The sequence below is a fragment of the Colletotrichum graminicola genome (assembly GCF_000149035.1).
Source record: "Colletotrichum graminicola M1.001 genomic scaffold supercont1.19, whole genome shotgun sequence".
Lineage (NCBI taxonomy): Eukaryota > Fungi > Ascomycota > Sordariomycetes > Glomerellales > Glomerellaceae > Colletotrichum > Colletotrichum graminicola.
In genome coordinates, this window is record NW_007361023.1 from 591,379 (window position 1) to 619,128 (window position 27,750).

Sequence of the window (27,750 nt, forward strand, 5' to 3'; positions counted from 1 at the left end):
GATGAGAGACCAAATATAGGTACGTACACAGTGTCTGAGTGTTCAGCCATCCATCCCACTCGTTCCGCCCACAGACACGACGTCGGCTCCTTGCCCAAAGGAGCCTGTCTGTTCTTCGTCTGACCAGTCAACAGGCGGGAATGCATATGGCACAGCCACGCCTGCCGTCCCAGGCCCTAGGGAAGCTAACCTGATTAGGAGGAAGAGGAGCTAACAAGAAAGAAGGGGGGGAAAAACACCCTCCACCTCTATTCGTAGGCGCTTTCCATTCGTACCCGGGCACTTCCTTGGATGAAGTGAGATCGGCCCTGGACGATTGGTGGCCCACACTTTTTCGCTCTGTACTACGTAGTGCATCCAGCTCCCCTCCCGCTGTACTTGCTGTGCTGCTGTTGGTCTTGCTAGTGGTCGCATCCCTGTTTTGAATCTCCTGTCTAGTGCGCCTGGTCAATGTCTCCTATTTTTCGTTGCTTTCTGTCTCTCGGCCTTAGTCAACAGAAGAAGATTGTCCGATCACCGAGGAAGGAAAGGAAAAGCAGGACGGGGAGGAAATGGACGAGGGCAAAAGGAGACAGACAGATAGACATGCCTTGATGCTTGAAAAATATCTCCCTCTCTTTTCCCGGTTTGCAGACGTGTGGGCTCCTTTCACTTTAACTTAGGTACTGTGCTGGCACCAGCCTCCCTCTCACCCCCCTCCCCCCTCTTCATCAGCAACGAGCAAGCAATCCAATCCACGTCTCGTCCGCCCCTCTCGTTGCAGGCCGTTCCTTCTGCTCTGCCCTTCTGCTCTGCCCTTACTCGCCCCGTCCTGCTCTTCTTGCCTTACCCTGCCTATCCCTTAATCGTCTTGGTCTCCCCCCTTTTTGCAGTACCTACCTACCTATCTACCTAGGTAGAGTACCTACCCACTGTGCCGTGTGTGCTTGCTTGTGTAAAGGTACAGACAGGCCTCAGCTCATCCCCTTCCCCGTAGCTACTGCGCACCTAACACCCCATATCTTCGCTCCCGACCTTACCTACCTGTCTACCTCACCTATTTCCCCCTTTTTTAACTTCCTCCCACACACCACAACCGGTTCGCACCTTCCACTATCCGCGTTCCGTCACCCCTTTTCCCTTCCTCCTCCTACCTACCTATTTTTTTTATCTTAATTCACCACATTCGTTTGCGAGACGGCCTACCCAGGCAGTCACGAAACTAGAAGAACAAGAAAAAGTATCTCATACCCCGAGCCAATTCGCGTCGCCTTCTTCGGGAGTTCGTCAAACTCTTCTCAACTACTGCAAAGGTGACGAGTGCTTTGCTTCCTCGAGCAACGCAACGCACCTTGCATTCGGGCACTCTTCCCCAACCTCGTCGGTTCGGCATCATACGAGGCAAAACAACCAGCAAGCCGACCACGCCAGTCGCTTTGTTTTGCTCTTGCAACCCCCTTCTTCAGATAAAAAACCGCGGTCAAGCCACTAAAACGACTTTCAACTCGACGACTAAAACTACTGTCGCTATCTGCTCTCGTTGTGCCGGCCACATCAGCTTGGGCTTTCCCACACCAGCCCTCTTACTGACCCCTCGACCCTCATCTCCCGGATTCTATCTGATGACTTTTGGACGGTAAGTTGCCCAAGGTTCCTGAACATGACGATTTCGCCCATTGAAGCGCCGCTCGCACTAGATTGACCTGCGCCTGCGCTGACACCACTTCTTAGATAATTATCCACCAAAATGTCGGGATACCCAGCCGGTGGTGCCGGTGCCGGTGGCCACCAGGATTACGACGATGGTTACGGCCAGCACGGCCGCGGCCAGGGAAACGGTACCCAACAGACCGATTCCTACTACCAGGATGATCAGCAGTATTACGATCAAAACGGTTACGACACCCACGGCCAACCTCCCCAGGGCGGCGATGGCTACTATGACGAATCGTACGTGAAACCGCCTCTATGAAGGCAGTCTAGCATTACTGACCACCCTTCGCTTCTAGTGGCTATTACAATGCCGACCCAAACAGTGCCTATCACCAGGACGGCGGCTACTACGACAACAATGAGCAGTATCAGGATGAGTACTACAACAACGGCAACAATGGCAATGGGTATTATGACCAAGACTACAATCAGGGCTATGCTGGTGCACCTCGCCGACAAGGTTCCGAGGAGGATTCCGAGACTTTCAGCGATTTCACCATGAGGTCCGATATGGCTCGAGCTACTGACATGGACTACTACGGCCGTGGCGATGAGCGTTATAACAGCTACGACCAGGGTGGTGCTCGTGGTTTCAGGCCCCCTTCTTCTCAGATCTCGTACGGCGGTAACCGTTCTTCCGGTGCTTCAACCCCCAACTATGGCATGGACTACGCCAACATGATGTCGGCCGCCTCTCGTGAGCCTTATCCTGCGTGGACCTCGGATGCTCAGATTCCTCTCTCCAAGGAGGAAATTGAGGACATTTTCCTCGACCTCTGCGCCAAATTTGGTTTTCAGCGGGACAGCATGCGCAACATGTACGACCACTTCATGATCTTGCTGGATTCGAGGGCTTCGCGCATGACTCCTAACCAGGCTCTGCTGTCTCTCCATGCAGACTACATTGGTGGCGACAACGCCAACTACCGCAAGTGGTACTTTGCTGCCCATCTGGACTTGGACGACGCTGTCGGATTTGCCAATATGAAGGGCAAAGGTCTGCGGCGCAAGGCCAAGAACAAGAAGAAGAGTAAGGGCGAAGCCGACAATGAGGCCGATGCGCTCGAGGATCTCGAAGGTGACAACAGTCTCGAGGCTGCTGAATACCGCTGGAAGACTCGCATGAACCGCATGTCCCAGCATGATCGTGTCCGTCAGCTTGCGCTGTATCTTCTCTGCTGGGGTGAAGCCAATCAGGTTCGCTTTATGCCGGAATGCTTGTGCTTCATCTTCAAATGCGCCGACGACTACCTCAACTCACCTGCTTGCCAAAACATGGTTGAGCCGGTCGAAGAGTTCACTTTCCTCAACAACGTCATTACCCCGATCTACCAGTTCTGTAGAAATCAGGGCTACGAAATCTCCGACGGTGTTTATGTTCGCCGGGAACGCGACCACGACAAGGTCATCGGTTACGACGACTGTAATCAGCTCTTCTGGTATCCCGAAGGAATCGAGAAGATCGTCCTCGAGGACAAGTCGAAGTTGGTTGACGTTCCTCCCGCTGAGCGCTATCTCAAGTTCAAAGATATCAACTGGAAGAAGTGTTTCTTCAAGACTTACAAGGAGACTCGGTCGTGGTTTCACATGCTGGTGAACTTCAACCGTATCTGGATCATTCACTTGACCATGTTCTGGTTCTACACCTCGGCCAACGCCCCCAGTGTTATCCTCGGTTCCAAGTACGAGCAGCAGGCCAACAACCAGCCGACAAAAGCGCAGCAGTTCTCCATCGTCGGTTTTGGTGGTACCATCGCCGCACTCATTCAGGTTTTGGCAACTTTGGCCGAGTGGGCGTACGTCCCGCGCAAGTGGGCAGGCGCACAACACTTGACCAAACGCATGTTGTTCTTGATCCTGATCCTGGTCATCAACGTTGCGCCTTTCGTCTACGTTTTCGTCCTCCCCAATCCGAACGAGAAGATTGCCGAGATTTTGGCCATTGTTGAGTTCGTTATTGCACTTATCACCTTCCTCTTTTATTCGATCATGCCCCTTGGCGGTCTCTTCGGAAGCTACCTTACCAAGAACTCGCGCAAGTACGTTGCCAGCCAGACGTTCACGGCCAGCTACCCCCGTCTCAAGGGCAACGACATGGCCATGTCCTACGGTCTCTGGGTTGCCGTTTTCGGTGCCAAGTTCGGAGAGTCATACGTGTACCTCACTCTGTCCTTCAGGGATCCCATCCGGTACCTCTCGATCATGCAGATCGATTGTATGGGCGACAAGATTATTGGCAACATACTCTGCAAAAACCAGCATTATGTTCTGCTAGCCTTGATGACCTTCACAGACTTGATCTTCTTCTTCCTTGATACGTATCTGTGGTACGTTCTGATCAACGCCCTCTTCTCCATCGCCAGATCGTTCTACATCGGTTCCTCCATCATGACACCCTGGAGGAACGTCTTTTCACGCCTTCCGAAACGTATCTACTCCAAGATTCTCGCTACTGGCGACATGGAAATCAAGTACAAGCCGAAGGTACTGATTTCGCAAGTCTGGAACGCTATCGTCATTTCCATGTACAGAGAGCACCTGTTGGCCATCGATCACGTCCAAAAGCTTCTCTATCACCAGGTCCCTTCGGAGCAAGAAGGCAAGAGAACCCTGAGAGCACCTACCTTCTTCGTCTCCCAGGAAGATCACTCATTCAAGACCGAGTTCTTCCCCACGAACAGCGAGGCTGAACGACGCCTGTCCTTCTTTGCTCAGTCACTGTCCACTCCTATTCCGGAGCCTGTCCCAGTTGACAATATGCCTACTTTCACTGTTCTCATCCCGCACTATAGTGAGAAAATCCTCCTGTCGTTGCGTGAGATCATCCGCGAGGATGAGCCTTACTCCCGTGTTACCCTCCTGGAGTACCTCAAGCAACTTCACCCTCACGAGTGGGACTGCTTCGTCAAGGACACGAAGATCCTGGCGGATGAGACATCTCAGTTCAACGGCGACAGCGAAAAGAACGAGAAGGATACAGTCAAGAGCAAGATCGACGACCTTCCTTTCTACTGCATTGGGTTCAAATCCTCTGCCCCAGAGTACACCCTACGGACGCGTATTTGGGCCTCTCTGCGTTTCCAGACCCTTTACCGCACGATTTCTGGTTTCATGAATTATAGCAGAGCCATCAAGCTTTTGTATCGTGTGGAGAACCCAGAGGTCGTCCAGATGTTCGGCGGCAACTCTGACAAACTAGAGCGTGAGCTCGAGCGCATGGCCCGTCGCAAGTTCAAGCTTTGTGTGTCAATGCAGCGTTATGCCAAGTTCAAAAAGGAGGAGATGGAGAACGCCGAGTTCTTGCTTCGCGCCTACCCCGACCTCCAGATCGCTTACCTCGACGAAGAGCCCCCCTTGGCTGAAGGTGAAGAACCTCGCCTGTACTCTGCGCTCATCGACGGTCACTCGGAAATTATGGAGAATGGCATGCGCAAGCCGAAATTCCGTATTCAGCTCTCCGGCAACCCGATTTTGGGAGACGGCAAATCCGACAACCAGAACCATTCGATCATCTTCTACCGTGGCGAATATATCCAGCTTATCGACGCCAACCAGGATAACTACCTAGAGGAATGCCTCAAGATCAGATCTGTTCTGGCCGAGTTTGAGGAGATGAAGACTGATAACGTCAGCCCCTACACGCCTGGAGTCAAGAACAAGATGGTCAACCCCGTTGCCATCCTGGGTGCTCGCGAGTACATTTTCTCCGAGAACATCGGTATTCTAGGTGACGTGGCCGCCGGCAAGGAACAGACGTTCGGTACTCTCTTCGCTCGTACTCTATCCCAGATTGGAGGAAAGCTGCACTACGGTCACCCCGATTTCCTCAACGGTATCTTCATGACTACTCGCGGTGGTGTATCAAAGGCTCAGAAGGGCTTGCACCTTAACGAAGATATTTATGCTGGTATGAACGCCCTGTTGCGTGGTGGCAGAATTAAGCACTGCGAGTACTACCAGTGCGGTAAAGGTCGTGATTTGGGTTTCGGCTCCATTCTGAACTTTACCACCAAGATCGGCACCGGTATGGGTGAGCAGATGCTTTCCCGCGAGTACTATTACCTGGGAACTCAGCTTCCTCTGGATCGATTCCTCTCTTTCTACTACGCCCATCCTGGCTTTCACCTTAACAACATGTTCATCATGTTGTCAGTCCAGATGTTCATGATCTGTCTCCTCAGCTTGGGCGCCCTTCGACACGAGACCAAGGCATGCAATTACAACCGCGACGTCCCCATCACCGATCCTCTCTTCCCCACCGGCTGCCAGAACACGGATGCGCTCATGGACTGGGTGTACCGCTGCATCTTATCCATTATCTTTGTGTTGCTGTTGGCCTTCGTCCCCTTGGTGGTCCAGGAATTGACCGAGAGGGGCATCTGGCGTGCCGCCAAGCGTCTCGGCAAGCAGTTCGGGTCTCTTTCACCGTTCTTCGAGGTCTTCGTTTGCCAGATTTACGCCAATTCGGTACAACAGGATCTCTCGTTTGGCGGTGCCCGGTACATTGGTACCGGTCGTGGTTTTGCGACCGCTCGCATTCCCTTCGGCGTCTTGTACTCCCGTTTCGCCGGTCCTTCGATTTATTTTGGTTCGCGCCTGCTGATGATGCTTCTTTTTGCCACCGTTACCATCTGGCAAGGTGCCCTCGTGTACTTCTGGATCTCTCTCCTGGCTCTGGTCATTTCGCCGTTCTTGTACAACCCACACCAGTTCGCTTGGAGCGATTTTTTTATCGACTACCGCGACTATCTCCGATGGCTCTCTCGCGGCAATTCTCGCTCTCACGCTTCCTCCTGGATCGCGTTCTGCCGTCTGTCTCGAACTCGTATTACAGGTTACAAGCGCAAGGCCCTCGGTGACCCATCGGCCAAGATGTCATCTGACGTACCGCGTGCGGCCATCACCAACATGTTTTGGGGCGAGATTCTCACTCCTCTGCTCCTCGTTGCTACTACCGTCATCCCATACCTCTTCATCAACGCCCAGACTGGTGTTGAAGGAGCGAACAACAGTGACATCTCGGAACCGCCTAAGCCAACCAACTCCTTGATCAGAGTCGGAGTCGTAGCGCTCGCCCCTATCGCAATCAACGCCGGTTTGCTAATGGTAATGTTCTTCATGGCCTGCTTCATGGGACCCCTCCTCAGCATGTGCTGCAAAAAGTTTGGCAGCGTGCTTGCGGCGATCGCTCATGGTGTTGCTGTCATTATGCTGCTTGTCTTCTTCGAGGTTATGTTCCTGCTTGAGTCGTTCGAGTTCGCGAGGACATTGCTCGGTATGATTGCTGTAGTTGCCATCCAGCGCTTCGTCTTCAAACTGATCATCTCACTCACCCTCACACGTGAGATTAAGACGGACGCGGCCAACATTGCATTCTGGACGGGCAAGTGGTACTCTATGGGATGGCACTCGATCTCGCAACCCGCTCGCGAGTTCCTCTGCAAGATTACGGAGCTGAGCATGTTTGCGGCTGACTTCATCTTGGGTCACTTTTTGCTCTTTATCATGCTACCGGTCATTCTCATTCCCAAGATTGACATGCTGCATTCCATGATGCTCTTCTGGCTGCGCCCTGGGTATGTCTTCATTCTGATTCTGAACTCCTTGAGCAAACTACTAACATTTTCTCAGTCGTCAAATCCGCCCGCCCATCTACTCGATGAAGCAGTCCAAGCTGAGGCGCAAGCGCGTATTCCGTTACGCCATCCTCTACTTCCTCATGTTCATCCTCTTCATGGCCCTCATGATTGGGCCCGCTGTTGTCGGTGGCATGATTCCTATGGACACTTTCAAGATGTTGAACACGGCGGATCTGGCTCTCATTCAACCCACTATTTACAACAACGACAACACGCATGAATCATCGGCAACGGGTACCGGAAGACCAGACTACTCTGGAGCCTATCTTACGATGACTGGGAGCGCCTCCGCATCGGCGACGAGCAACTCGGAGAGAGTGCGCTTGTTTTAATAGCGATTGTACCATAAACGCATATGGGGGAGTAAAGCGCGTCGTCATTTATACCGCGGTTCGGGGTTGGTTTGAGGCGACGAGCTGACAACCTAGACTGTGGCGGCAGATTTCTAATGTTCGTTGTTAGGCCTGTCTTGTTTCTTTTGGCTGGTAGCTATTTGTTCTCCGTTTTCTTTTCCCGTTCGGGCAGAAAAACATGGCTGGCATGGAATCGCGGCTGTTTAGACCTGCAGACTAGTATATCGTCAACAGCCCAGAATAAGACTGGACGAGACGTATAATGTCACGTTTAAGGAAGTTGAACGGTTTCGCTTCATCCTCCGTTTCAAGGTAAAACTGGTGATGACACTTGGCTGCTGTCTTTCTCTGTCAGTATATCCAAGTTTATCAAGTGTTGTTTCACTAGGCTGTCCTTGTTCTCATCCAAGGAGGGCGAAAGAGAAAAGCTGCAGTTCTCATCAAATCAGATGTAGTAATGAGTCGTGTTGGCCTCCATCTACCTGATCTGGTGTGGTGTCACGCGCCATCGATTACCTAATTCCACAGAGATAACGAGGCTACCAGGGAGCCACAATCTTGCGGCAATAGCGCACCGAAAGTGCCGCTGCATGTACCTACCTCTTCTCCCCTGTGCTCCAGGTACGGGTGGGCCAATCATGAGATGGGGAACCTCTGGGCAGGGGCCGCGCTCGGGGGAAAACCGCGTCAGATGTTGTTGTCACTTGGGCCTTTCCAAGCATCCAAGTACCAGAGCGTACTTCAGAGAAAGAGCACCAAGCCGATGGACTCTGGGTCGGACACACGCGTTACTGCCGTCGTCGTTTCTTTTCCCACGTCATCTACAATCGTATATCGACTCGTTTGACGACTCTCGGTGCAGAATCGTTCATGTTGATTGCCTTTGCGCAGGGGTAACGAGAGTGCAGAGTACATCTGCGCGCAGCACCTGCCGACCCTGGTACAACAGTAGACTGCTGCTTCCTCGATTGATTCCTCAGCACCAAAACTCGGCCATTGTCCACGCGCCTACCTACACCTCGCGTCGACCCTCCTCAACCATTACTGTGCCGTACCATACCTAGACACTCGGGTACCATTGACTGCCCTCGGCATCTCCCTCGACTTGGTTCTTGTTAAAGTCACCATGGACGCCGGCGAAGCCCAGACGAAGGTCATCGCCTGGCTGCACGAGGCCTCCGAGGCGTTCCAAAAAGTGCCTGGATCTGCTGTCCTCATTCGATACATCCAATCGAGCTATCAGAACGATCCCATCCGATCCGGTATCGAGCTCGTCCTCTTTATATTCTTCGTTCGCTATCTTCTGTCGCCGTCATATTCCACCCAGAAACAAAACTTCATCAAGCTTCGCGATGATGTACGCAGACGCCCCGCCCCCCTTTCTTTTCTCTTTTTTTCGTTTCCTTTCCGTACACTATTTACCCTGACCCCCGTACATAAACTGACGACATTTGTGCCAGGAAATCGATGAGCTAGTCGAAGATTGGTCTCCCGAACCCCTCGTCTCTCCCCAGACAGCACTCGAGGAGATCGAAGCTGAGAGGTTGCCTGTCATTGTTGGGTACAGACGATCGCCCCTCTCCCCTTTTCTCTCCGTCTACGGGAACGGTTTACTAAGTCTACGTCCAGACCTACCGGGCCTAAAACCAAGCTTGCAAACGGACGCACAGTCACGAACCTTGCCTCGTACAACTTTTACAACTTCAATGCGAACGAACAAATCAAGGACAAGGCCATCCAGACGCTGCGCACTTATGGAGTTGGTCCATGCGGCCCTCCCCAGTTCTACGGAACCCAGGACGTGCACATGAAGACAGAGGCAGACATTGCCGCCTATCTGGGTACAGAGGCTTGCATTGTTTACGCCCAAGCCTTTTCCACCATCTCCAGTGTCATTCCCGCCTTTTGTAAGCGTGGAGACATCATCGTTGCCGATCGTGCCGTCAACTACTCCATTCGCAAGGGCATGGAGGCTTCCAGAAGCACCATCAAGTGGTACGCCCATGGAGACATGGACGACCTGGAACGTGTTATCCAGAAGGTGGTCAAGGACCAAAAGGGAAAGAAATTGACGCGAAGGTTTATTGTCTCCGAAGGGTTGTTCGAGACCACAGGAGACAGTGCCGACCTACCCCGACTTGTAAGTAAAACGCTCATATGTAGGTAGCCGGTGCCGGCTGTTGGGAAAATGATGTAACTAATACTGCATGCAGGTCGAGTTGAAGGAAAAGTACAGGTTCCGCATCATTCTGGACGAAACATGGTCATTTGGCGTCCTTGGCCGGACTGGTCGCGGACTTACCGAGGCACAAAACGTTGACCCCTCCCAGGTGGACATGATCGCGGGTTCCCTCGCTGGACCCCTGTGCGCCGGTGGCGGCTTTTGCGCTGGTGCTAAGGATGTTGTCGAGCACCAGCGTCTTACAGCGGCGTCTTACACTTTCTCCGCTGCCCTGCCTGCCATGCTTGCCGTTACGGCCAGCGAGACTCTCAGTGTTCTGCAGTCTAACCCAGATATCCTTGCGCAGTGTCGGGACAACACCAAAGCTATGAGGGCGCAACTAGACCCCCGCAGCGATTGGGTCGTCTGCACAAGCTCGCCGGAGAACCCCATCATCCTACTCGTGCTCAAGGCTGAGGTCGTTGCGGCGCGCAAGCTGACAAGGGAGGACCAGGAACGCTTGCTGCAGGACTGCGTTGATGAGGTAAGTCAGGCTATCGTTGTTGGTATTCCCGAAGTCATTGCTAACTAATTCGTACTTTCAGGCGCTCGCCAATGGGGTTCTCATCACACGCCTGAAGAGCATGCCTATTGCCAACAACCTCGATCCTAAGGACAACAGCTGGCAGATCCAACCGGCGCTCAAGGTGTGCATCACCACAGGCTTGCCGAGAAAAGATATCGAGAAGGCTGGTGTCACGATCCGACACGCCATCACCAAGGTTATGACTAGGAAGTCGAGCTCCAAATCGTCATAACGTCGTCCGCGCCAGAAACTGAATCGCGTTATGACATGTGCAAGACTGAGTGACCTGGGAGGGTGACTATGTCCTCAAGGGCACTGTTCGCTAGATGGGTTCAGTCGAACCATTCAAGATAGATAAGGGTGCCCGGAGGCCGTCGGCGTATCCTTTCTGCCTTGCCCTTGGATCGAGAAGACACTCGGGGCAATTCAGGCGGTCGGGTAACTCGAATACCTCGCAAAGTTGCTGGTATTTCATGTAATGAAAGATAAATACTGATAATTAATAGAACATGAATTCGTAGCCAACATCACAGCTTCGGATGATGTCCGTCGCGCAACTTTTGAGACACTCTGGACAAGAATGGCACAGCCGAGAGATCAGTAGGGCAAGCAAAGGCTATGCTGGCCATCAAAGGACGAGGACGGGTGAAGTAAAGCCCACGCGCCCACTTCCTGTTTACATACCAACGCCGGATCCGGCATTGGGGTCTAGCCGCCCGGTCTGGTCATACACTGCCAACCACCAGCAATCTCTAGCGATGCGGCCCGAGATTCTAGTCTCTTGTCGAACCTTTTGCTCCTTTTTTCTTCTTTCACCTATCAAAGCTGAAGAAGTCCAGGTTTCCACAACTTCGGGCCCTATGGGCGTTCCAGACTACCGTCAGACCTCGGTGAGACACGCGCTGCCACCAGCGTCCTGCCCTCATCCGACTGCGTCAATGGGCTTTGAGGTGTGAACTATGTCTTATGTTCCGTGGCATGCTAAGTCGTCCCTCGACCAAATTTGAAGCTCGCATTTGGCAGACACGTCCTTGACGGCCCGGCACCCTACCCTACGTTTGGGCCGGGAGACCTTCTGGATCTTTGTCTATCCAAGGCTCGCCTAGGCTTCTTTGAGGCCGCTTTCAGTCGATGGGCTCCAGTGTTGGATTGAGAGAAGGATTCGTCCATTCTGGGCTTGCGTCTCTGCTTCTTCCTTTGGGGCGGAAAGTCGGGGGCAATCTAATCTAGACTTTGGCTATAGGAATTCACTGGTTTGCTTCGTTTGATATAAACACCTTCGGCCTTGTTCGTCCTTACCATATATTAGACACTCGATCTCATCACGCACTCCTTCAATCATTTGAGAAGACCGGGTCGATCATTACCTATCATTAGCTGTCTTTTGCTTCCCAAGCAGACCACCACTCCTTTGCAAAAGCATCCATATCAAAATACGAAGGCTTCGATCTGATTCCGCAACGCTGCCTTGCCTCACTGTAAGTCTATCAACAGGCCTCTTCTTCAAGCCCCAGGGCTTCATGTCAATAGGAGATCGGCAATTCCAGCGCAAACTACTGGCCTACGTTGCAAGATAAGGATTGCCAAGGTTGACATTCTTGACCACTATCGCTCTAGGCACCGGTTTCATATTGTCCCCCCGGCCAGCTTGGAGAATTAAATACCGATATAACAAAGTCGGTCCGTTTGGGGGTATTACTACAGCCCTGGGGTCAAGTCACCACCAATTGGGACTGAGTACAAGACGGTGCCCAATATTCGGTGAACCAACGTTTACGACGACGTCAATAGTCCAAGCCAGGCGAACCTGATCCAGGAGGTGAGTTATGAGATTGTTGCTTTTATCTTTTCGTTATGGATTAGTTCTTGTAGGAACTCCCCGGGGGCCGGGTGGTGTTTTCTTTCGCCCCTTCTTGTTGCACATTGAGACCAACATTCCTGCCCAGTGCTGAGTCCTCCCTCCCCTCCTTTCCTCCCTCGGCCCATCACCTAACCACAGCTTTGCATGGTTTCATTACCCCGTTCCTGCTTCTCTTGGTATTTTGGTCAATGCCACAGGAGAAGGCGAGGTTCCTGCTGCTTGTCCTCTTTCGATTGGTTGGTCAATCTAGTCAAAGAGAGTCAGGCGCCATAGACGCAGCAACGGCTAGCAAGGACACACACTACTTGACTATGCCATACCCCCCTCTCGGCCCCATCATGTTTTTCTCTCCATCTTCTGATTTTCGTCCTTCGTTCTGAATTGTTGCCTATTGCCATTGGCCTCGTGGAACTCTGAAGCTGTCTTGACAGCGATCCGCTCCTTCCTGTTGATGATTTTGTTTTCCTTCTAGTCACTCATTGCAACCTACCATTCTTTACCCTCTTTTGGCTTGATAGCTCACAATTTTCCCGTCGTAACAGATTTCAGCCTTGTGCAAGGGCTTCCGCCAACATCTGCTCGGGTGTTCCAATCCTGCCTATCTTTAACCTAGAATCACCGCCCGCACTCTGTCAGATCCTTGAAAGGATGAAACCAGCCGGTCTCTCTTCAGCGCTGGTCCTCATACTGGTTGAGCTCTCTGCCGCTCACCCCCAAGGTAAGATAGCGCCCAGCCTACCTGTTAATGCCGAGCATATGATCCTGATATGTGAACATAGGCACTAGAGATGTCAAGGGTTCGATTGTTCAGCCTCAATATACCATCATCACCGAGTCGTCCCTGACAGAGCCCATCGAGGCCCCCCAAGTCATTGTTTACGTCGACGAAAAGGGTGCACCTTTGGAGACAGCCACTGAGACAGTCCGCTTCGTGCCAGCCTCTCGATCAATCATCCATCCCTCCAAGCCTTTGGAGTTGGGAACCCGCTCTGGAGATGTCGTTTTTCGGGCCACCTCTTCATCCTCTAATGACGCCCCAGGTTCCCCTCTCGCAACCTCAAGTACTTCAGCTGTCGCTACTTCATCGTCATCTTCTTCATCATTTCCTTCGGCTCATTTTACTCCAAACACCACTCTCCCTGGCATCGCCTATGCACCCTACACGGCGACGGGGCAATGTAAAACAGCTGAGCAGATGGATGTCGACTTCGCCAAGCTCGAGGGAAAATACTCGGTGGTCCGCACCTACGGCACCGACTGCAACCAGATCGCCAACGCTCTTCCTGCAGCCAAAAAAGCCGGTGTGAAACTCTTTTTGGGTATTTTCGACATCAGCTCAATCCCTGCCCAGGTTGCAACTATTGTTTCAGCCGTCAGTGACAACTGGTCCCTTATTGACACTGTCAGTGTCGGTAACGAGTTGGTCAACAACGGCAAGGCTACAGCGCAGCAAATGGTTACCGCCGTGGGGCAAACGCGCCAGCTTCTCCGCGCTGCCGGCTACACCGGTCCAGTTGTCACAGTTGACACCTTCGTAGCGGTCCTTGCCTACCCCGAGCTGTGCGACGCATCAGATTACTGCGCGATGAACATTCACCCATTTTTTGACAGTAACACGGCGGCGAAGGATGCAGGTTCCTTCATCACCCGGATGGTCGGCGAGGTTCAGTCCAAGCTCTCGGACCGAAACAAGCGCATAGTCTGCACGGAGACCGGGTGGCCGTGGAAGGGGAACGCCAATGGCGCTGCCATACCCGGAATTGAAGAGCAGCAGCTGGCTGTCGACTCGATCAAGAAGGCGTATGCGAGCCATATGGCTGATGTCATTCTCTTCTCGGCCTTTAACGATCTTTGGAAACACGCCGAGGCAGCAACTTTCAATGCCGAGCAGTACTGGGGCATCGGAGCTCTGTACTCGGATTCTGGCAGATGAGCAACAGGACGAAAACAAATGCAACGGGTCAATGATTTGTATCGAGATCCGGGCGGGCCATGGATAAGGTAGTTTCACACGATGTCTGGTTGAGATGGTGGATATTCAATAAATTCATTCCTACCTATCATCTACAAATTCTTATGTGCTGCCTCTGGCTGAGCACCTGCGTGGCGACCAGTGTGCTTCCATAAACTAGGTACGAATTCCAATCCGTCAAGTATTCTTCCTCGTCATTCAGTTGTGTCTTTTAGACTCAGTTGTCTAGACTACAGGTGGAGAGAATGATACGCACTGGGGATCTTGGAAGGAGGATTTCCCACTGACGTTTGACCATGGTCATTGCCCTCTTGATCCCTGGCCACGAACCCAGGTTGTGTTTGTCATGATAAATCCGACATGCCTTCCAAATTTCTCTTTCCGGCGCAAGGCTGACTAATTTCATGCCTCGCGCTGGAGTCATGGAAATACCATGGGTTCTGGGTTCGACTTGTCAGTATTTTAATCATTTCGCTGTAGCAACCCGTATTATTTTATCATTCAGATAGTTCGCCCTCGCTTAACGCTTCCGAATAGGCCAATCAAAGACGGTCTGGTTGGTGCAACGCAACATCGCTGATCTCACCCATAACGGGCAAGGAAAATTACAATTGCAGGCTCTCCAAATTGTAACCATAAGAAACAATTTACTTGCAATACATGTTCCTGTTCTACGGTACTGTTGAAGATTCGCGTGAGATTATATATATGACGGCAAGTCCCATTAACCTTTGTATGCATGGTCTCCCACGAGAACTTCCCGTCCATCCTTCCTCTCCAAGGTCCTCCAGCAGCTATTGCCATCTTTACGGACGATGACATCCCAGCTGAAGGCTTGCAAGATCTGGCACTTCATGTCGGGAACCACCGACTAGTTGTCGTTGCACGTGGGGACGAGGTACTCGGCGCCGTCCGCAACTAATACATAGAGGTAGAGCTCTTTTGTGGCCCAGTCCTGCAAAGAGAGCAATGCTACGATAGCAGCTAATTTGACTGCAATCAACCATCCAAGCTAAGGCCACTAGCTTGCCACTAACAGTCCTCTGATAGCTAATGCCACCCAGATGGCTGAAGTTCCCACGAGGCTCCAAGCGACGTCGCAGATGCGCTTTGTGTCGTTGAAGCATGTGTGCTTCTCCAGGGCAGCACCAAGCTCGGCAACAGAAGGCGCGTCGAGGTTCACTCTGGAGTAGTCGGCGGAGTTGCAAGTGTTTAGCTCAGACTATGCCTACTTTTCGCCATAGCCTGGCATTGGTTGCTCCGTTTGTGCCACCAAGAAAGACATCATTCCTTGGAGGATGGATTCCGGTTATCCGCATGAGCATTTATTCTGCCACTCATGCGTTGAATAGCGGTTTTCAAAGGCCTACGTGGGTAGTCGTCAAGATGCGACATGTGACCAGTCACGTGGACGACGCATGAATTTTTAGGTTTCTGACAGTTGTACAGATACCTGGGCCTCAGTTTGTAGTCGGTGGTAAGGTAGCTTAGTACAGACAACAATCCTTTAATAAAAACCGACTCTCCTGTCGCCGACGTACGATGCATGGTGGAATCCTTGATACAACTCAATTCGCGAACTTTATGGGAAAGTGTAGGCCTACAGCTTCTATGACCTAATTATAGATGGGTATGGTGAGCCCGACGAGCACTGTTCCTCACATGATTTCTGGCATCAATAGTGGGTGGCAGTGACAGCGGCCTCCGATCACCCGACAAGGGACCAAAACGAAAAAGACATTCCCGCCTTGTAATAACATTAGAAGTTCGACCTGTCTCGGCTCTCCGCACCGCAGCGCCTGCCTATGAATGTACTGCGTACGCTATGCCTAGCCCACATCCAATTCCAGGCAAGGTTGTTCTCGATGAGCGGCAGTGTAGTGAGGGAGTGTACACTACTTGGGCTAATGGAAGCAGAGGGGGACCCTGCCGGCTTGCTTGCTTACCTTAGACATTCAGATATCCAACATGTGGTACCACCATGCAGGAGCGCTCTTTCCTCATCCTACTCTTTTTGTTCTTCCCCGGCGCGCTTTCTTCACCCTTGAAAGCCGATGACTGCTTCCCTCTCTCGCTCGTTCAATTGAGGCCAAGGGATTATCTCAACCATTTCTCCCGCCTCAGTCGCAACTCGGACTGTCGCAACTCCAATGGCCACCGCCGTCGACGTTCCTGTGGCCACCGCAGGATTGGCACCACGTGGAATCCCTACAAAGACGAGGGAATACCCGCTCATGTCACGCCGCCAAATCGAAGGCTTGATTGCTCAGGGCAAAGTCGTCACAATTGTTGATCAATTCGTCCTCAAGCTGGATGGGTGGCTGCCGTACCATCCTGGCGGCGATAAGGCCATCCAGCACATGGTCGGGCGGGATGCCACCGACGAAGTTACAGTGTATGCGTCTCCACGCGTTTTTGACCTGCACTCTTCTCCTCAACGCCAATGGCTGACCTGGATTTCAACACTGCAGACTTCACTCCCCGGAGGCCAAAGCACAGATGATGAGGTATCGAATTGGAAGGATCGAGGGACACTGGAGGAATTTTATGCCGCCTATCCAGGGAGGCAAGTTCAGGAATCTCGACGAGGGCGGCTCTGACATGAGCGCCACCAAAGTCAAAAGCAACCTGCGTTTCTTTGGGACCTCCTCCCCCAGCGATATCAGTTCTCGCGAAGCTTCCCCCGTCTTCGACACCTCATATACCTCTGTCCGCCGTAGACACGGTGCGGCTTCTGTCTCTCCGGCCACCTCAGCAACCGACGATGACGACGAAGACGACGACGACGAAGACGACGACGACGAAGACGACGACGACGAAGACGACAAGGAAATGGACGGGACAGCGTTTCTCGACTCTGAGACACGCAAGCGTATACGCCTTGACCTCGATAAATACCCTGCCCTGGACGACGAGACGCAGTCGGAGATTGTGCGTAAGTACAGGCTCCTTGACGAGCGCATCAAGGTGAAAGGGCTGTACAATTGCAATTACCGTGCCTACGCCATCGAGGTGATGCGTTTTGCGCTCCTCTTTGCTGGCATGCTGACTTTCTTGCGTTGGGGGTGGTATTTTCCCAGTGCCGCCTGCCTAGGCTGCTTCTGGCACCAGCTTGTCTTCTCTGCTCACGATGCTGGTCACATGGGCATCACCCACAATTTCCACCTAGATACATGCATCGGGATTTTCATCGCTGACTTCATGGGCGGCCTGTCCATCGGTTGGTGGAAGCGAAATCACAACGTGCATCACATCGTCACCAACTCCCCAGAGCACGACCCGGATATCGAGCATCTACCCTTCTTTGCTGTGTCTCACCGTTTCCTTGGCAACTTGGCGTCGTCCTATTACGAGCGCATAATGGAGTATGACCTCGCGGCCAAGCTCTTTCTGTCAGTGCAGTCGTATCTGTACTACCCTATCATGCTATTCGGCCGCTTCAACCTTTATAGGCTCTCGTGGGACCACCTCATTATGGGTCGCGGCCCCAGGAAGGGCATCGCCTGGTGGCACCGCTGGCTCGAACTAGCCGGTCAGGCCTTCTTCTGGGCCTGGTTTGGCTATGGCATTGTCTACAAGTCTATCCCCTCCAACTGGGACCGCTTCGTCTTTGTAATCGTCAGCCACATGTTTCAAGCGCCGTTACACGTCCAGATCACGCTATCTCACTTCGCCATGAGCACAGCCGACCTGGGCCCCCACGAGTCGTTCCCACAAAAGATGTTACGCACTACTATGGACATTGACTGCCCTTCCTGGCTTGACTTCTTCCACGGAGGATTGCAGTTCCAGGTTGTGCACCACTTATACCCGCGTATCCCACGGCACAACCTGCGTGAGACGCAAAGGCTTGTACAAGAGTTTTGCAATGACGTAGGTATCCCCTACGCCCTGTATGGCTTCATCGACGGCAACAAGGACGTTATCGGTCGGCTTGCGGAGGTCTCTCGACAGGCGGCCATCTTTGCGAAATGCCAAAAGGTTGCTGCCAATCAAATCCACGGCGGCCACACTCACTAACCCCATCTGATCTGACAAACTCTTGTATTCTTGTCGCGGTCCTCGCTCTTGTTGTCTGGCTGTGAACAACTTGGGGACGTGGAAAAGAGCTCCCTCATAACCAGTGCAGAGAGAAGAAAGAGGCATGTGGGATGTGGGCATCCAATGTCCTCGAAGCCTGTGGTATTCGAACTAAGACAGTCTGTAATGTCTAGAACTCAAGCTAATTTTTGCCTCATGTGCAGTTGTGTATGCATGTGGTTGTATGAGTCAAGCTGAGTTGCGTGGCATGCTTTGTGCTACTCAGGACGGAGGGACATGAGAAATTGAGAGCATGATTTTCCGTTCCTTACAGTGACCTCATTGGATAGTGGGTGTTGTCTATTCCGATGATGTTGGATTTGCGTCTTGATTTCGAGCCACGGCAGAAGAGTCTCTTATAACTGGGCTCTATGCTTTAAACACTTGTAGATTCTGGAGACGAGGTGAGAATGCCGACATCGGAAACAACACGTTCAGCGAACACCTCTTTCCAAAGCATCTTAGGGTTTTCATAGCCCTGAGCTATGGGAAATAGGGAAATGGACTCGGATTCGCAAGACCCGAAGTAACAAATTAATTGCCCGGGATGGCCGGTGTGCGGGCAATGGGCACCCACAGAATGACCAACAACGAGATGAGCGGGACGGATTCGCCATAGACGCTCATGCGAACAGAAACAATCAGCCATCAAGCAGAGACCAGTAAGGGGCCAGTCCAACTATGAAAACGAACACGACGATAAGAGGGAGAGTTGAGGGGCGTTTTTTATTATTATTATTGAATTGAAGAGCGGGGTGCAGATACGGAATCAGAGGCCGTTGACTAGAACAACTTGGGAATTCTACCTACGACATGACAGATCCGGACATTCTCGGAAGGCGTGGACGACGGAACCATAACTACGAAAGTGTTGGAGAAGGAAGTGGATGAGTTCTAGAAGAAAGGGACATAATCTGCCCAGGTCGACACAAAGCACTGGACTTTTGGGGGCGGAGCTTTTCAACGTAAGTAGCCGGGATCAGCGCTGTATTCTACATCATGTCTTTGCACTAGAAGTCAGTATTCGCTAGATGGGATGAGTTTCCATTGGCTCATACTGCGATCTGTATTCAACTTGTCATCTCTTCTTTCGACGGAGGGGCGTTTATAGAATTGGTAGTCATTTGGCAGGAACGCGTTGCATTGTATGCCAGGAACGTTGATAGGAGATGGAGTGATATTAGCTGGCTCCAGGTCTCCGGTTGCATCTACCATCCCAGATGCCAATAAGATGGCACCTGTTGGCGGAAACCGATCGATGGCAGCCGTCCTTTTCTTTACTGTCCTGCCCTGGAGGTGAAGGTGAGGAGAAGGAAGAGAAAACAAAGATACGTACCTACATACGTTCGGGTAGGTACCTACTCTGTAGAACATGTATGTACTCTATACCTCCCTCACACCCCTGCTTCCTTCTGGTGGATGCCGTGTCCTATTGGACCTCTCGTCTCCCACTGTGACGCCGCACTCCATCTGCATCTGCAGACTAGTGTTTTGTTTTGTCCTCGACTCTACCTAATCCCACCTCTTTCGACATCCCAAGCCTGAAATTGTTGCTTGACGTCTCTCTCTCTCTCTCTGCCTGCTCCATCCGCCATCCGTGCTCGTGCTCGTGCTCGCGCCCTGGCCGCAGCCTCATCCCGTTAACGCGCACGCAGCCCATCATCACCTCCTGTCTCGACTACTTTGGCTTTGGGGCTCTTGTCCCCCTACACTACACTACCGACTTTCTTCCTTCGTCTCCTGGCATCCACCTATTTCCCCACAAGAGAGACTACGTACCGTTACGTATTGGGACCCCGGAGTGAACCCAGCTCAACACCGCTCAATTTTGGAACTCGTCTCAACTCAGTTCTGCCCCAGCCTCGCATCACGACGTACCAGGAGATGACCTCGTTGTTGCTATCTCGACCTCGGCATCAAACATGGACGTCAGCATTCAGAGAGCTCTCAACGACAAGCTCTACGACAAGCGCAAGGTCGGCGCACTCGAGTACGTCTCTCTCCAAACCCCCTTTCTGACTGACCAATACTACCATGACTTCCACTTTTCATCTTGATTGGATTCCATTAATTATGGTCTGACTTTACTATATACTTACCTCTTGACCCTTGTAGGCTGGAACGAGTCATCCGAGAACTCGTCGTAACGAAGGATTACCCCAGAGTCCAGGCCATCCTCGAGCAGCTTTGCAATGAGTTTGCCTACGCCGTCCATCAGCCCCATGCCAGAAACGGAGGGTTGATAGGGCTGGCTGCAGCTGCCATTGCTCTTGGTCATGTAAGTATGCCCCCTCTTCTCATTCTCCTCTGATCAACCCGCGCCGGTCGATATATCCTCCCTTGTCTCTCTGCTGGCCCCCGTTCGGGGGCCCGTTCGGGTACCCATCTTATCGTTTCTATTTTCATTTTCGTTCTCAGGCCCGCGTCACTGCGGCTGACGCTTCTCCCAGGAGTTGCCCCGTTATCTCGAGAAGATCGTGCCCCCAGTTCTTGCATGCTTCACCGATCAAGATGCCAGAGTCAGATACTACGCATGCGAAGCCATGTACAATATTGCCAAGGTCGCCAAAGGAGAGATATTGATTTACTTCAACGATATCTTTGACGCTCTCTGTAAGGTAAACCGCCCCCACTCCCGCCACTCACCCTGCACCCCACGCACATCCTTGACTGACCTTGACGCCTTAGCTGGGAGCAGACTCCGAGTTATCCGTTAAAAACGGTGCCGAGCTGCTCGATCGTCTCATCAAAGACATTGTCTCTGAATCAGCTGCTTCATACGTTTCCGTTCTTGAGGGAGAACTGGGTCAAGATATACCCGACAAGGATGAGCTCCAAGACCGCCCGCCTCCTCCCACCGCCTTCTCCTTGCGCCGCTTCATTCCACTCCTTCAGGAGCGCATTTGGGTGATCAATCCCTTCACCCGTCAATTTCTGGTTGGCTGGATCACATTGCTTGATTCCATTCCCGACCTGGAACTTGTCACTTTTCTTCCCGACTTCCTGGCAGGCTTGCTCAGGTTCTTGAGCGACCCAAATAGAGATGTACATGTGGCAACGAGGGCTTGCCTCGACAAGTTTCTCAGCGAGATCAAGAGAATATCTAGGATCAAGAAAGGCATTGCCGAGAGCAAAAAGTCGCGCGAAGGTGGCAAACGCAAGCGCGAGGAATCGGTCGATTCGGATAGTGTTCAGATCGGTCCCGAAGAAGGTGATGAAATTGACTCTCAAACAGACGATAGTGAGAGCAGTGGCGAGGAAGACTGGATACCCGGCCAAGACGTTCAGATCAATTACCGAAAGATCCTCGAGATACTGACCGCTACTCTTGATTCTCCGCTTGGTGAGTTACCACTAAACAACTAAGAATTCTATTCCACGTGTGTGGACACAGCTGACTAACATTCTAGAAGAGGATTCTCTCTTAGAGTCTCTACGATGGATCGTCGAGTTCTTGGATATCTGCCCAGAAGAAGTGCTGCCGTTTACTCCAAAGGTTCTGGCCCACATGCTGCCTGCTATGGCCAGCGGCGTCGAATCCATCCGCCAAGCTGCTGCTCGTGTCAATGCTGGTCTGATGGACTATGTGGTCTCCCTATCTGACGAACCTGAAATCGGCGGTCATTCTCACTCAACGTCACGCATTCCCGTTTCTGGCGAAAAACAAGAGGGCCCCTCTAGTGCGCGGGCTTCTCTATCTAGTTCGCGAGACCTCGAACTGAGGAGCCCAACCCCGGCCCAGGGCCACAACCGCTCCCTCTCAACTCCGAACCCACCGTATGCAAGCAACCATCCCCAGGTGGATCTGGACTACGCTGCAGCAGTGAACGCCTTGACACTTCTATTTCTCAACGATCATGAGGCGACCCGTGTTGCTGCCTTGACATGGTTGATCATGCTTCACAGAAAGGCCCCTAGAAAAGTGCTCGCCTTCAATGACGGAACTTTCCCTGCCCTGCTTAAGACGCTTTCTGATCCAGCCGAAGCCGTTGTTACCAAGGATCTGCAACTTCTCTCGCAGATCTCTCGGAATAGCGAAGACGACTACTTCTCCAATTTCATGGTGAACCTACTGCAGCTGTTTGCTACTGACAGGAAACTGCTCGAGACACGAGGGAATCTAATCATCCGCCAGCTTTGTGTCAGCCTAAGCGCGGAGCGGATCTATCGTACACTCGCAGATTGCATAGAGAAGGAGGAAGACGTCGAGTTTGCTAGCATCATGGTACAGAACCTGAACAACAATCTCATCACGGCCCCGGAGCTTTCAGAACTTCGAAAGAGACTTCGCAATCTCGAGTCAAAAGTAAATGAGTCGGCTCTTTCTCTAATTCTCCAGCTGCTGACGACATTTGTCTAGGATGGCCAAACATTCTTCGTTGCCCTTTTCCGCTCGTGGTGCCACAATGCCGTCGCTACGTTTTCCCTTTGCCTGTTGGCACAAGCTTACGAACAGGCGTACAATCTCCTGCAGATTTTGTGAGACCTCGCAATCCAACTTACATTCTGCATTGGGCTAAACAGACGACATAGTGCCGAGCTCGAGATGACGGTGAACATTCTCATCCAGATAGATAAGCTGGTTCAGTTGATAGAGTCTCCTGTGTTCACTTGTAGGTTTATCATGGCTTATCGTAGCTATTGGTTCGTGAGCTGACATGCTCAAGACCTTCGACTGCAGTTACTAGAGCCGGAGAAGTTTCCCCATTTGTACAAGTGTCTATACGGTCTCTTGATGCTTCTCCCACAATCCTCAGCCTTTGCGGCCCTCAAGAACCGCCTTAACGCCGTCAGTTCCATTGGTTATCTTCATATTGCTCCCAAAGTGTAAGTGCTACCTACGACAACCCCTCACACCATAGTTGCTCGACTCTGTGTATCATCTGTAACAAAAGCCTGACAACACTTGGCAGTAGCCCTCCATCTGCCACCAGTTCAACCTACGACAGGCCGAATAGACTCAAGAGTCGGGAAGATAGTATTATTCGATGGAATGAGTTGCTAGAGAAGTTCCGGACCGTGCAAGAAAGGGCCCGACGAGCCCAGAGGCACTCTGGTGATCTCGATGATGGCCGAAGCAGCCTTGGAGTCGCGGACCTGCGCCTTGGGGAAGGCCTTGACATAAAAGGCCCCAAAGAGGCACGTAATTCGAGCGGGCCGCCAGTCCCTACCAAGGACCCTCCTCCGCCAGTTGCACCGCCGGCAGCCAAGAGGTCGGGTCTCGGGATGAGGCAGATCAGGAACCTGGGGGGCGCAGTCAGGGGAAAGCGGCCCGGTTGATGCTCTACAGCAAAAGACTCAGTGTCTTTAACGAATAATTGTTATAATACCCCTCGGCATAGGTAGACGGAAATCAGCCCGTGTCTATATTGTGGACCGTATCAGAGTAGGAAACTTATAATTAACTGCCCTTGCGAGGGCTTTCACGCTCAACAAGACCCTCAAAGATGGCGTCGCGGTGGCGTGTAATGGCGAGAACCTCTGCGCGGAGATGCTCGAGTTCGGCCCTGGCCGTCTTCACATCATCGGGGAGGCCGGAGAATTGATCGACATCTTCTTCCAAGCTCTTCTTTTCAGCCAGGAGGCCGAGGTAACCGGCTTCTTTCTGCGCCATTTGCTCGATCGTGGGATGAGAAGCTATGGTATACTGGCTGAGGTTAGAAATGCGGTCCCTGAGCTCGGGCATACGCGCTGCCATGGCTTTGACCCTCCTTTGCATCTCCAGATTCTGGCGGGCCAGGTCGTTGGCAGGCTTGTAATCGTCGCTGTGCAGGGTCCGTAGCAGCTCATCGGCTGCGGCCGACTCTTGATCAATGTATTTCTGAAGAATATGCACACGGACTCTCGCCTGTTCCACGTCTGAGGCTTCAGCGTGCAAACCAATCATAGAGCGGCCGAGAGCTTCAGCATCTGGATAGGCGACGGTGAGCTGACACGATAACGTGGCCATGGAGTTGAGGGCGGTGCGTCCTTCCCGTGTAAGGTGATCTTGAACGGCACCGAGCATCATCTCCCGGGCGGCATCGGAGGCCGGCAGTTCTGGATTGGTTTCGAGTAGGTCCTGCGTGGCGGCAAGGTCATGAATGGCGCCAATCTCGGCCGAGGCGACTAGCTCGCGCTCCTCGTCGGCGTTCTCGTTTGAGTTGGCAAGTGCGAGAAGGGCTTTTAGCGTCTCGGAATTGCGTTCGAAGGAAGGGACTGGGCGGCCCTGGTACTTCGAGGCGAGCCAGCTGCCAACGTAACTCCAATCTTTGGCGGTGGAGGCGGCGATGCGAGCTATTGATGGCGAGAATATAGCGGTTGATGGCGGGAGGTGAGCCATGTTGGGTTGCGGTGAGATTCGTGTTTTCTCTCTCATACAGAACTGTGCGAGATTTGTTTTACTCCTTTTTTCTCTTTTAGTGGCTTTCTTTTTTGTTGTTGTTGCAAGTCATGTACACACATGAACCGGCTCTTGGGGTTTCCTTCTACATTGATTCGTGCCTCTTTGTGACCGCAGACAGAACAAGTAGACTAGGTACCTAAGTATGTTGTCACAGTCATTAGCGCGATGTTAACTCGCCCACAATTTTGCGGTTCTGGGGGCCGATGAGAGCTCAGTGGGCGATGAATGGTCAAGCGAAGGGGGTGGGGTACCTCCATGCGGATGACATTCAGCGGGAGATGCTATCCCCTGCAGAGACGCGCGAGTGGGGCCAGTCTGGGTGCGTCTTTGTTCTGGACACCTCAGCGCGTCGTGTTCAATGACGGAACAAGTTTGCGACTTAACAATGAGTAGGTACTCTCTATTAGGGTAGGGGAGGGTCTCCGATCTGCCCCAATCTGGAGGTAAGCACATGGAGCGGGAGGCTTGACCGTCGTGTCCAGTTCTGGTACGTACTAGAATGAATGAAAGAAGCCATTTAAGGCTACCTACCAATATATAGCACTTGGAGTCTGTCAATAACGACAGGGGCCTTGCCACAGTAAGCCAGTTAAGGGCTACATACTCCACACGCCTTTTGCATACCTATCCAGTTGTATCTTTGATCCCATCATAGCTTGGCTTTATTTGAGGACAACTTTTCCAATTGCCCTCTTATGCCCCCTCCATTTATTCCTCCTCGCTCAACCGGGTTCTGATTTTGTGGCTTCCTCTTCAACCTTTTCATCTTTTCCTCTGTTGTTGTTACTGTCCATTAGCCTACAGACCTTCGTTTTCCCACCTGGCGCCAGCAATGTACGTCCGCCTTTGTGCCCTGGCTTTCGCAGCCAGCCTGCTCTCGTCGCCAGTCCTTGCCATCACCACCGATGAGATCCCCTCCGATACCCCTGTTTCCTCTCTCCTGGCCACCGCTCAGTCCCATCTTTCCAAGGGTCAGACGTCCGATGCTCTCGTATACTACGATGCCGCTGTTGCCCGCGATCCCTCCAACTATTTGACGCTGTTCAAGCGCGCGACGACATATCTCTCCCTCGGCCGCACCAACCAAGCCACCGACGATTTTAATAGAGTACTCTCGCTCAAGCCCGGCTTCGAGGGAGCGCATGTGCAGCTGGCCAAGATCAAGTCTAAGACCGCAGACTGGGATGGCGCAAGAGAACAGTACATCCTCGCCAGGAAGGACCCCACCTCGCCTGAACTCGTCGCTCTCGATGAGGCCCAGGGTGCTGCCCGTCTCGCTGAGATGGCCGAGAAGAGTGGTGACTGGGAGGCCTGCGTGGGGCATGCTGGTGAAGCCATTATGACCGCCAACAGGGCTATTTCCCTGCGTGAAATGAGATCGCGCTGTCGTTTCCAGCGCGGCGAGGTCGAGGAGGGTATGGGCGACCTGCACCATGTCCTGCAGATGAGGCCCGGCGACACATCGCCGCACATCACAATCGCCGCTATTACCTTCTACGCACTTGGCGATTTACAGAACGGCATGGCCCAGACAAGAAAGTGCTTGCACTCTGATCCCGACTCCAAGTCATGCAGGAAACTTCTAAAGCAACAAAAAGCCATTGAGAAAACTTTGGCCAGAGTCAACAAGGCGTTCGACAAGAACCAGCCCATGACTGGTGTCAAGCTCCTGATCGATTCCGCTGACGAGACTGGCTTGATCACTAATATCAAGAAACAAGTTGAAGACCTCAAGGCTGACGGTGCCATCCCTTCTGCTGCCCAGTCATCTCTGTACATTCAGGTGGCGGAAATGGTGTGCCAGGGCTACTACGAGGTAAGTCAACCAGATTACAAAACTTACTTTGATCACTATATGCTTATGCAATCGTCATAGATGAACGGCAAGAAGGCCAAGCAGTACTGCGAAGAAGCTCTTACTCTCAATCCCCAGTCATTCTACGGTCTCCTACATCGCGCCAAGATCATGATGGAGAAGGAAGAGTTCGATGCAGCCATCAAATCGCTCGAGGAAGCCAGCAGCATCCGACCTGGCAAGAACGATGTCGTTCAGCCCTTGATGCAGAAGGCTCAGATCGCGGCTAAGAGGAGCAAGACCAAGGACTACTACAAGGTACTCGGCGTGGCACATGATGCCGACGAACGACAGATCAAGCAAGCCTACCGCAAGCTCTCCAAGATCCACCACCCCGACAAGGCCGCCAAGCAGGGGCTGACCAAGGAGGCGGCCGAGAAGAAAATGGCGGCCATCAATGAAGCCTACGAGGTGCTCAGCAATCCGGAGCTCCGCGAGAGGTTCGACCGAGGCGACGACCCGAACAACCAGGAGCAAGGCAGTCCCTTCCAAGGCAATCCATTCGGCGGCGGCCACCCGTTCATGTACCAACAGGGTGGCGGCGGGAGCCAGCAGTTCCACTTCAAGTTTGGGGGAGGTGGCGGCGGCTTCCCATTCTGAAGGAGGTCGACGCCCGCCGATTGTTATTCGTTGGAAAGTATCACGGCATGGATTAAGGAGTTTCATAGGTCAAAACCTGGAGTTTACGGTGGCCCCGCCCAACAGATAACATCATCTTTTATCGTCATTCATAGTTTAGGCACAAGGCACAGCGCCAAGTCTAAGGCTTGGAGAGGATCGTCGATCAGACGCTCTGCCGCGTGTGGTCGGACGGCTTAGTCTTCTTGTTTGTTCAATGTATAAGGATTGCATACATGTGTCAACACCAAAGTATGGCTAGAGCAGACGTGAGACAAGTCAGCAAACATGTTGAGTGGCAAATGATCGGCTGTTGACTCCAAGTACACTTTGTTGCCGCCAAGACACAGCAAGAGACAGATAGAGCTGCACCTATGTGATGCCTCGAGTTGTACCAGACTGCTGTTTTGCTGCTGGCTTATGACGTCAACAATTACTCAAACATGTCACGTAGGGTCGCGCAAGTTGGAGTAGAGTAAGAGAAACGGGATTCCGGATTAGCATATCGGTAAATCCGTCCGTAGGCACGCCAACTCCAGACAGATCTG

At 52.4% G+C, this 27,750-nt stretch overlaps 8 protein-coding genes across 8 annotated transcripts; 6 read left to right on the forward strand and 2 right to left on the reverse strand.

Annotated features, from left to right (window-relative positions):
• Nucleotides 1-1,726: 1,726 nt before the first annotated feature.
• GLRG_05646 (1,3-beta-glucan synthase component) lies at nt 1,727-7,663 on the forward strand (the record flags this gene model as incomplete). Its single annotated transcript, XM_008096331.1, has 3 exons — nt 1,727-1,929; nt 1,989-7,268; nt 7,324-7,663. 3 exons carry the CDS (start codon nt 1,727-1,729, stop codon nt 7,661-7,663), a joined length of 5,823 nt encoding a protein of 1,940 aa, XP_008094522.1.
• Nucleotides 7,664-8,810: 1,147 nt separating this feature from the next.
• Nucleotides 8,811-10,663, forward strand: GLRG_05647 (aminotransferase class I and II; the record flags this gene model as incomplete). Its single annotated transcript, XM_008096332.1, has 5 exons — nt 8,811-9,041; nt 9,145-9,245; nt 9,314-9,824; nt 9,898-10,389; nt 10,451-10,663. The coding sequence occupies 5 exons, from the start codon at nt 8,811-8,813 to the stop codon at nt 10,661-10,663; spliced, it is 1,548 nt and encodes a 515-aa protein (XP_008094523.1).
• Nucleotides 10,664-12,940: 2,277 nt separating this feature from the next.
• On the forward strand, nt 12,941-14,225 carry GLRG_05648 (cell wall glucanase; the record flags this gene model as incomplete). Its single annotated transcript, XM_008096333.1, has 2 exons — nt 12,941-13,010; nt 13,072-14,225. 2 exons carry the CDS (start codon nt 12,941-12,943, stop codon nt 14,223-14,225), a joined length of 1,224 nt encoding a protein of 407 aa, XP_008094524.1.
• Nucleotides 14,226-14,949: 724 nt separating this feature from the next.
• Nucleotides 14,950-15,555, reverse strand: GLRG_05649 (uncharacterized protein). The gene has a single exon (XM_008096334.1). It carries the CDS (start codon nt 15,389-15,391, stop codon nt 15,071-15,073), a length of 321 nt encoding a protein of 106 aa, XP_008094525.1. The 5' UTR covers nt 15,392-15,555; the 3' UTR covers nt 14,950-15,070.
• Nucleotides 15,556-16,414: 859 nt separating this feature from the next.
• GLRG_05650 (fatty acid desaturase) lies at nt 16,415-18,284 on the forward strand (the record flags this gene model as incomplete). The annotated part of the gene is made up of 2 exons (XM_008096335.1): nt 16,415-16,659; nt 16,736-18,284. 2 exons carry the CDS (start codon nt 16,415-16,417, stop codon nt 18,282-18,284), a joined length of 1,794 nt encoding a protein of 597 aa, XP_008094526.1.
• A 1,982-nt stretch (nt 18,285-20,266) lies between these two features.
• Nucleotides 20,267-23,624, forward strand: GLRG_05651 (uncharacterized protein; the record flags this gene model as incomplete). Its single annotated transcript, XM_008096336.1, has 9 exons — nt 20,267-20,334; nt 20,460-20,622; nt 20,795-20,962; nt 21,033-21,687; nt 21,755-22,650; nt 22,705-22,823; nt 22,878-22,957; nt 23,012-23,171; nt 23,258-23,624. The coding sequence occupies 9 exons, from the start codon at nt 20,267-20,269 to the stop codon at nt 23,622-23,624; spliced, it is 2,676 nt and encodes an 891-aa protein (XP_008094527.1).
• A 121-nt stretch (nt 23,625-23,745) lies between these two features.
• Nucleotides 23,746-24,666, reverse strand: GLRG_05652 (uncharacterized protein; the record flags this gene model as incomplete). Its single annotated transcript, XM_008096337.1, has 1 exon — nt 23,746-24,666. One exon carries the CDS (start codon nt 24,664-24,666, stop codon nt 23,746-23,748), a length of 921 nt encoding a protein of 306 aa, XP_008094528.1.
• An 895-nt stretch (nt 24,667-25,561) lies between these two features.
• On the forward strand, nt 25,562-27,184 carry GLRG_05653 (DnaJ domain-containing protein; the record flags this gene model as incomplete). The annotated part of the gene is made up of 2 exons (XM_008096338.1): nt 25,562-26,545; nt 26,606-27,184. 2 exons carry the CDS (start codon nt 25,562-25,564, stop codon nt 27,182-27,184), a joined length of 1,563 nt encoding a protein of 520 aa, XP_008094529.1.
• Nucleotides 27,185-27,750: the final 566 nt, after the last annotated feature.

Bases quoted from the DNA above. Each gene is read 5' to 3' on its own strand.
- GLRG_05649 (XM_008096334.1), bottom strand. From the start codon at position 15,391: ATGCTTCAACGACACAAAGCGCATCTGCGACGTCGCTTGGAGCCTCGT.